Here is a 9603-nt window from a genome sequence, read left to right as displayed (position 1 = left end):
GCCCTCCACCTCCTTCTCCTCCAAGTAACACAAAGGGCAGAGGAGAAACAAAAATGGGCGATTTAAGTGGTATCCGAAAGGAGAATATTGAGAACGCAGAAACCTCAGATGATAGTCGTAGTACTCCATCCCCAAATGATCTAGTCTTGAGACTGGAACAAAAGATAGTGGAACTGCAAGGAGAACTTGAGCAGGTTCACAACTTGGCAAACTTGTCACTCACTTTAAATGTCCCCGACATCCACCAACAAAACACAAAGAACCAGCACCTCCTCAGAACATACAAAACAAAAATAATCTCGTGCCAAATCAATACACAACTCCACCTCAAAATCCCAATCCACTACCAACTCCGCCACAACATCACCATCAACCAATTCAGTACCCACCAACCATGACTTACCACACTCCCCAAACACACCACAACCCATTAAGATCCCCAAAACTCCACCAATAACCATCAATACACCCAAATCCCTAGCACCCTTCAAAGCAACCCTATATATGTGGAATCTATACCTCACTCTACCCCACCAATTTCCTAAACACCAGAATCTTCCGAGAAGGACCTGCTCATTAAAAACATGGTTGAAGAACTCAAGAATTTAACAAATCAAGTTCAAGGTGTTGAAGGCGACAGAGGAATAAAAGGTTTAAACTATGAAGACCTGTTCATACAGCCAGATGTGGAACTGTCTGAGGGGTACAAACCTCCCAAGTTCGAGATGTTTGACGGCACAGGTGATCCTGGGGCTCATCTAAGGACCTATTGTGATAAGCTTGTCGGGGTCGGGAAAGATGAAAAAATCCGGATGAAACTCTTTATGAGGAGTCTTACTAGGGATGCTTTGTCTTGGAATATCAGCTAAGATCCCAAGAAATGGTCCAATTGGGTAAGTATGTCGTCGGATTTCATGGACCAGTTCAGGTTCAACACAAAGAATGCACCTGATGTTTTTTACATTAAGAATCTTAAGAAGAAGCATACTGAGACTTTCCATGAGTATTCTACTCGTTGGAGGTCGGAAGCGGCCAAGGTCAGGCCATCTTTGTACGAAGAATAGATTAACAAATTCTTCGTCAAAGCACAGGATCCACAATATTATGAAAGGTTGATGGTTATCGGAAACCACAAATTCTCTAATATCATAAAACTTGGAGAAAGAATCGAAGAAGGAATCAAGAGCAATATGGTAACGAATTTCGATGCACTGCAAGCCACAAATAAGTCATTACAGTCAGGCGGCATATCAAAGAGGAAATATGTTGGAATAGTAATGGTGTCTTAGGGCCCAAATCTCCACTTATCTATCAAACCCCTCCACCCACATATCAAATACCTCCACCCATATATCAAACACCTCCACCCACATACCAAGCATCACTGCCTACATATAAAGCTTCATCTTCTAGATATTCCCAACAGCCACTGTCCATCACACCGATAACTCCAAACCATCCCACTTTCCATCACCACCAGCTTGCCAAAATTATCAAAGACCAAGACCCAACTTCGATCGCAAGCCACCCACACAATATACTGCCATTGTTGAGCCCATCGACCAGTTGTATGAAAGGTTGAAAGTCATGGGTTGCATCACTCCTATTCCTATTGTGGCATTAGAAAATTCATCCTAATGGGTCAATCCGAACAAAACATGTGCTTACCATTCTGGTATGAAGGGGTAGACCGCTGCTGAGTGCCGAACATTGAAGGATAAGATCCAGATGCTAATTGACAACAAGGTCATACAGGCCAAGGAAGCCGCACCTAATGTCTGCAACAATCCCCTCCCTGATCATAGAGGTGATGGTGTACATGCGATATAAACAAATGAAAAATGGGACCCTGAGGGGTCGATTGGGCTTATTCGAAAAGGTGATGACTTTAAAGTTGTAGTCACACTTACTCATATTGTGATACAGACTCAGTCACCAATCGAGGTTGAAGTAACTACATCATCTCTATTCGAGGTAGAGGTGGCTCTGCCAGTGGCCACCCCCGCTCCATTTGAAGTAGAAGTGGTCACAGCTTTCACTTTGACAGTATGACCCACACCCATATTCAACTCAAAAGCAATACCCTGGGATTATGTTATCGAGGCTCGGCGAAAAGGGAAGGCCAAGGTAGAGGAATCTGACTCCGCACAACGAATGACTAGAACTGGAAGAGTTTATACACCGAAACATTTGGGAGGATCAAGTAAGGATGCAACTACTCGGTAGCCTATCACTGAGAATGGGCCACATGACATGTGAAGGAAAGTATAGGCAAAGGAGTATTCTATTGTTGACCATCTGAACAAAATCCTTGCTCAGATATCTGTCCTATCACTATTGCAGAATTCAGAGGCACAAAAGAATGCTTTAATAAAAGTGTTGAGCAAGGCTTATGTACCCAATAACATCACTGGCAGAGAAATAGCCAACATGGTTGGGCAAGTACTAGAAAGTCATAACATCATCTTCTATGAAGATGAACTATCACCTGAGGGGATGAATCACAATCGAGCACTGCATATTACGGTGCAATTTGAAGACAAGTTCATTGCCAAGGTCTTGGTTGATGGAGGTTCAAGCCTAAATATTTGTCCATTGGACACTCTGAAAAGGTTGGAGAAAGGTTTCCATGAAATACGAGTAGGAAGCATGAATATAAAATCTTTCGATGGGTCCTTGAGGGCCACGATCGGGGAAATCAACCTTTGCTTACAGATAGGGCCAACTTGGTTTGACATCGAATTTTAGGTACTCGACATACCAGCCTCATATAACCTTGTGTTGGTCCGACTATGCCTCCATGCCACTGGAGCCGTGCCTTCCACACTACATCAAGCCGTGAAGTTTGAATGGAAGTGTCAGGAGGTAATCATTCACGGGGATGGAAGTTACCCCATTTACACTAGTCAAACCAGCTCGGCCATTGGACATAGAAGAAGGCTAGAAGAGGAAACCTATCAACATATTGAACGGTCAACGCCGTCGAGAAGAATAAATAGTGGAGTGGTAAAATAGAAAGCATATTGGCCTGGTCTGTATATGAGCCCGACAAAGGGTTGGGAAAGAACCTTCAATATATCACTAAACTGATAAAGGGTTGGCAAGAGTACAGGAATTGGTCGCCTCCATGGCGTGGACCGTATTACCCTTTTGAGCAGCCAGTGCCACCTTTGGAACAAGATTTTCACCAAGCTGATGCAATATGGGGGACTGTAGAAGAAGAAGCACTAGCTGGGTTGAAAAAATTGTTCTTGGAGGATGAAGACATGGACTGCAGTGCCATAATTGAGGAGGAGAAAGAAGAAGGCCTCACTATTCTGACCGTGAAGAAGGGTGTTGTTCTTAGGAACTGGACCGCCACACCATTCCGAGCCCGCCGAGTCCCTGGTAGCTTGGCAGAATTTACTTCTATAGCCATTCTAGGCATTTAAGATTTCCCATAGTTTTGTTTAAGATTTACTTGTTTCAAAATAAATTCTCGATTCATCGAGCCGTACTTTGTCTGTATGATTTTTCAGTTTTAATAAAATGCAATTGCTCTTTATTATTCACCACTACACTTTTCATTTCTACAACGTTATTATCGCTTTTTCTGATGAACCAGTGACTGTGACATGTAATGAGGAAACGCAACATAAGAATAGTGATTTAGATAAAGAAGATGAGGTACCTAAGGAAATTGTGAGGGAGGTTGAAAACTTTGAGAATAAGCCTAAGTTCAATCTGGACGAGACCAAAGCAGTAAATTTGGGAGACGCCGAGACCATCAAGCTTGCATCAGCTTCTACTTGTCACCGACAGAAAAGGAAAAGTACATTCCATTTCTAAAAGAGTATGAGGATATTTTCACACGGTCATATTATGACATGACCGTCTTGAGCACATATATAGTGGCTCACAAGTTGCCTACTAATCCCATGTGCCTACCAGTCAAGCAGAAACTCCGAAAGTTCAGACCAGACATGAGCCTGAAAATCAAGGAGGAATTTACCAAGCAGATCAAAGCCAATGTTCTCACGGTGGTTGAGTACCCAACTTGGTTAGCAAACATCGTGCCAGTTGTGAAGAAGTATGGGAAGGTCAGAATATGTGTTGACTACCGAGATTTAAACAGAGCAAGTCCCAAGGATGACTTCCCACTGCCAAATATACACATCCTGATTGATAATTGCGCCAAGAATGAACTCCAATCCTTTGTAGATTGCTTCGCGGGTTATCACCAGATTTGGATGGATAAAGAAGATACAGAGAAGATAGCTTTCATCACACCGCGGGGCGTATACTATTACAAGATGATGCCATTCGGTCTGAAGAATGTTGGGGCCACGTACATGAGAGCCATGACAACCATCTTCCATGATATGATATACAAGGAAATAGAGGTGTATGTGGAAGACGCCATTATCAAATCCAAGAAGGCCGCAGATCACATAGCGGACCTGAGAAAGTACTTTGACAGGCTAAGGAGGTACAACTTGAAACTGAACCCCACAAAGTGTGCATTCAGGGTTCCCGCAGGAAAATTATTGGGATTCATCGTCAGTCGTCGAGGGATCGAGCTGGATCTGTCTAAAGTCAATGCTATTCAGGAGTTACCACCACCTAAGAGCAAAAAGGATATGATGAGCTTCCTAGGACATCTCAACTATATTAGTCGCTTCATAGAACAGTCCAAAGTCATATGTGAACCCATATTCAAGATGCTGAGGAAAGATGCAGAAACAAGCTGGATAGAGGATTGTCATAAAGCTTTCGATAAGATCAAGGAGTACTTGTCCACACCACCAGTTCTAGTCCTGCTATAACTAGGACGACCTTTGCTACTCTATCTATCTGTATTAGATAGAGCCTTCGGATGTGTTTTGGGATAACATGATGAGACAGGAAGAAAGGAGCAAGCTATATTACTTGAGTATGAAGTTCACACCTTATGAAGCACGAATTCTCTGCTTGAACGCACTTGCTGTGGTTTGACTTAGACAACTGAGAAATTAAGGAATTACTTTTGTGCCTACACTACATACCTCATATCCAGGATGGACCCTCTAAAGTACATATTCCAGGCACCCATGCCGACTAGAAAGTTGGCCAAATGGAAGATATTGTTAAGTGAGATCGATATCATCTACGTGACTCAAAAGGCGGTAAAAGGACAACTATTGGCAGATCATCTTGCTGAAAATCCGGTGGGAGGAGCATATGAGCCTTTGAAAACATATTTTCCCAATGAAGAAGTGTCATTCGTAGGGGAAGACATTACCAAAGCATATGACGGTTGGAGGATCTTCTTTGATGGAGCTGCAAATTTTAAAGGAGTAGGCATTTGAGTAGTTTTGGTATCAGAAATGGGTCAACATTATCTGGTCTCTGCTAAACTCAGATTTTCCTGCACCAACAACATTGCAGAGTATGAGGCCTGCATACTAGGACTCGACATGGTAGTCGACATGAACGTTCAGGAGCTGCTGGTGATCGGTGATTCAAATTTACTTGTGCACTATGTACAAAGAGAATGGGCCACCAAGAATTCCAAGATATTGTTATATCTGCATCATGTGCAGGAATTGAGAAAGAGGGTCACGAAGATAGAATTCTGACATGTGCCCAGAATTTAGAATGAGTTTTCCGACGCGTTGGCCACTTTGTCATCTATGATACAATATCTAGATAAGAATTACATTGATCCCATTCCGGTGAGGATCCATAATCAGCCGACATATTACGCTCATGTTGAAGAAGAAAATGATGGAATGTCTTGGTTCCATGATATCAAGGAGTACTTATCGAAAGGTGAATACCCGGAGCATGCAAATCACACTTAGAAACACACACTTCGGAGATTGTCCATTCACTTCTTCCACAGAGGATGGAACTTGTACAGAAAAACTCCTAATTTGGGTTTACTAAGGTATGTCGACGCAAAGGAAGCTTCTAATCTACTTAAGGATATGCATGTTGGGACTTGTGGCCCACACATGAATGGTTTTGTCTTGGCTAAGAAGATACTCAAGGCAGGTTACTTTTGGATGACCATGGAGATGGATTGCATTTAATATGTCTGCAAATGCTTTCAATGTCAAGTGCATGCCGATATGACAAAAGTGCCTCCAAATGAGATCAATACAACAAACTTACCTTGGTCATTCACCGCCTAGGGAATGGATGTTATTGGTCCGATTGAGCCCACTGCTTCAAACGGACACAAGTTTATTCTGGTAGCCATTGATTACTTTAAAAAATAGGTAGAGGCTACATCTTACAGAGCTGTAACCAAGAAAGTCGTCGCAGATTTTGTCAAAGATCGAATTGTTTGCCGACTCAGTGTTCTTGAATCCATTATTACTGATAATGTCACCAATATCAACAGTGATCTGATGAATGATATGTGTGAAACTTTCAAAATCAAGCACAATAATTCCACGGCCTACAAACCTTAGATGAATGGAGCCGTAGAAATCGCCAACAAAAACATCAAGAAGATACTAAGGAAAATGGTGGAGAACCACAAGCAATGGCATGAGAAGTTACCTTTTGCATTATTGGGATACCGCACCATAGTTCGCACGTCAACCAGGAAAACTCCTTACATGCTGGTTTATGGTACTGAGGCTATCATCCCAGCCGAGGTGGAGATTCCTTCTTTAAGAATCATACAGGAAACTGAACTCGGTGATGCAGAGTGGATAAGAAGTCACTATGAACAATTATCCCTTATCGACAGAAAGAAGATGAACGCGGTATGTCACGGCCAACATTGTCAGAATAGAATGTCCAAAGCTTTCAACAAAAGGGTCAAACCAAGATATTTCGCACCAGGGCAACTGGTATTGAAGAAAATCTTCTCACATCAAGATGAAGCCAAAGGTAAATTCTCTCCAAACTGGTAAGGTTCGTACATGGTTCATAAAGTACTAATAGGAGGAGTACTCATACTTGCAGGAATGGACAGAGAAGTCTGGCCAAAACCAATCAATTCAGACGCAGTCAAAAGGTACTATGCTTAGATTATTCACATTTGCTCATTTGATGTAATTGAACTATGCTTGACCTGATTCCCATTTAAGAGGGGATATGTAGGCAGCCTTATGGGTTCGTTCATATCATAATAAAATTTCCATTTCCCCCAAGATCAGAAACTAGGGCAGAATTTTGAGGAGGACCCTCAAAATTCCAAAATAGGAGAGTTGCAGTGCCTTTGTGATGTATTAGAGTCACTAGTTCATCTAAATATATCAATATATTTCTGAAATAATTCTATTTTTTAGCAAATTGCATATTCTCGAAAAACTCTATCTCCATAGTTGTCAGGTGTTACGTAGGGGGACTCATAAGGGCTTTCAGAATGGAGCAAAGCGAAGGCCGGAATATGAAGCATGAACCAACCTCCCCCTCACAAAACTTACAATTTTTTCTTTGAACGTAGGCACATCTGGCGTAACGATAACATCTGTAAATAAATGCACGTAGCAAGATTACTATCAATCAGGCCATCAGACACCGAATATACATCTCCAGCTAAGACATATTCGTACTTACTACTTGCTATGCATGAGGCTAAATTTTGCCTCCCTATTTGCATGAGGCTAATCCTTGCCTCCATATATGCATGAGGCTAATCCCTGCCTCCCTATTTGCATGAGGCTAATCTTTGCCTCTCTATTTGCATGAGGCTAATCCCTGCCTCCATACTTAAATGAGTCTAATCCTTGCCTCAATACTTGCATGAGGCTAATTCTTGCATCCATACTTGTATGAGGCTAATCCTTGCCTCCATATTTGCACGAGGATAATCCCTGCTTCCATACTTGCATGAGGCTAATCCTTGCCTCCACATTTGCATGAGGCTAATCCTTGCCTCCATACCTGCATGAGGCTAATCCTTGCCTCCATAATTGAATGAGGTTAATCTCTGCCTCACTAGTTGCATGAGGCTAATCACTGCCTCCCCTTATGCATGGAACTAAGCGATGTCTCTTTTTTCATGAATATTGCTCTTTTTTTAGTACTATTTATTTGTTTTTCGATAGGGCGAAGCACTGCCCTCTATTTCACAAGACTAAGCCTTGTCTTGTTAACATCCTATTATTGCATGTCATGGGCTGAAATATCGCCAATCTATCCAAAGGCGTCATAGTCTAAAAGACGTCATCCTCATAGCCGGAAGACACCATGCCATGGCTTGAGGATCCCTCAAAATTTGCATATCATTATTCAAAGGCGTCATGGTTGGAAGGCACCATTTGCCATGGCACGAGAACATCATTTCATGGCTTGCGAATCTCCCTTCAAACAATTCATGGACCAGGACATCATGGTCTAAGGACGTCATCCCTAACTATTCGAAGACAACTTTCATATTCCAACGGGAACCTGCATCATGTTTAAATTATGCACAGTATACGCTTATATTAATTCTATTTGCAGGTAACCCAGCGAGCAACGGCTATCCCAGCAGGAGCGATCCTGCTCCGGTTCTCTCAGCCATATCAAACCTAACCATTCTCATAACTCTTTCACTCACCCAGCCATAGATGTTGCGTCCGTTCTTGAAATGACTTCATCCGTATACTTCGCCGACGAATCCAGAACTACACATGGCCTGATTCCTATAAAACTAGGGATATATAGGCAGCTCAGAAGCCAGGGTGCGGCCTCATCTCCCGAACCGTTTTGCTCGGTCAAATTGGCCATCATTTCATTACCCAAAAATTCTTTTATCCTTCCCGGGTAAAGAGGGAGAGTTGTTGATACCCAATTTTTCCCCAAAATATTTTAAAATTGCATATATACCTTCAAAATCATGCATTAATAGCAATTGGTATTTTTCAATAATTTTCCTATATTTTTATTAATTTGTACAGCATTTTATTTCCAATAAATAATTACATAATTGCATCACAAGTGATTTCAAAAGAATTTCTTGATTTAATTTATTATTTATGGTCCTATTTAAACCAAATTATTCATTAATTAGCAAAATTGGCACTTTTTGACTATAATTGCAATAACTTTGTAATTATAGCCCAATCATATGATTTTGTACTATTTTTATCCAAAAATTAATCATTTATATTTTTAAATACTAAATAATTATTTTAAACTAATTTCTATGCATGAAATTCATTTTGTACAATTATCAGCTATTTTTGTAAATTATTTTATTTAATTTAATTGGGTATTTAACAAATAGCCAATTTCATTTCCATTTTAACCTAATTAAACCAGCCCAAAAACCCCAATTAAATTAGCCCAATACCCAAAAGCCCAATTCCTATATTATCCGACCCAATCCCTAGTCCAATCTGGACCATTGATCAATTCTAATCAACGGTCCAGATCCCCCCTTTCCTAATTTAACCTAATAGGCTACCCCCCCCCCAAATCCTCATTTTTTCTCTTTCACTATGCCGTTACACTCTCTCATTCTCTCTCAAGCTCTTTGTATAACCACAACTCCTACTCGCCGGAAGTTGGCTTGCCGGTATCAATGGTGGTTCAACCACCACCCCTAGCCTCCATGGCTCCCCCACACACCGGATTCTTGCCATATCGAAGGTCCTCAAGGGACCAGTGGTTGTTCACTCACACCTATGGTCTGATTCT

At 41.5% G+C, this 9603-nt stretch overlaps 1 protein-coding gene across 1 annotated transcript; it reads left to right on the top strand.

Annotated features, from left to right (window-relative positions):
- The first annotated feature begins 6491 nt into the window (after positions 1-6491).
- LOC138890109 (uncharacterized) lies at positions 6492-7004 on the top strand. The gene is made up of 2 exons (XM_070173467.1): positions 6492-6864; positions 6940-7004. Exons 1-2 carry the CDS (start codon positions 6492-6494, stop codon positions 7002-7004), a joined length of 438 nt encoding a protein of 145 aa, XP_070029568.1.
- Positions 7005-9603: the final 2599 nt, after the last annotated feature.

The sequence above is a fragment of the Nicotiana sylvestris genome, chromosome 4 (genome assembly GCF_000393655.2).
Source record: "Nicotiana sylvestris chromosome 4, ASM39365v2, whole genome shotgun sequence".
Taxonomy (NCBI): domain Eukaryota; kingdom Viridiplantae; phylum Streptophyta; class Magnoliopsida; order Solanales; family Solanaceae; genus Nicotiana; species Nicotiana sylvestris.
This window is presented reverse-complemented; position numbering and strand designations above follow the sequence as displayed.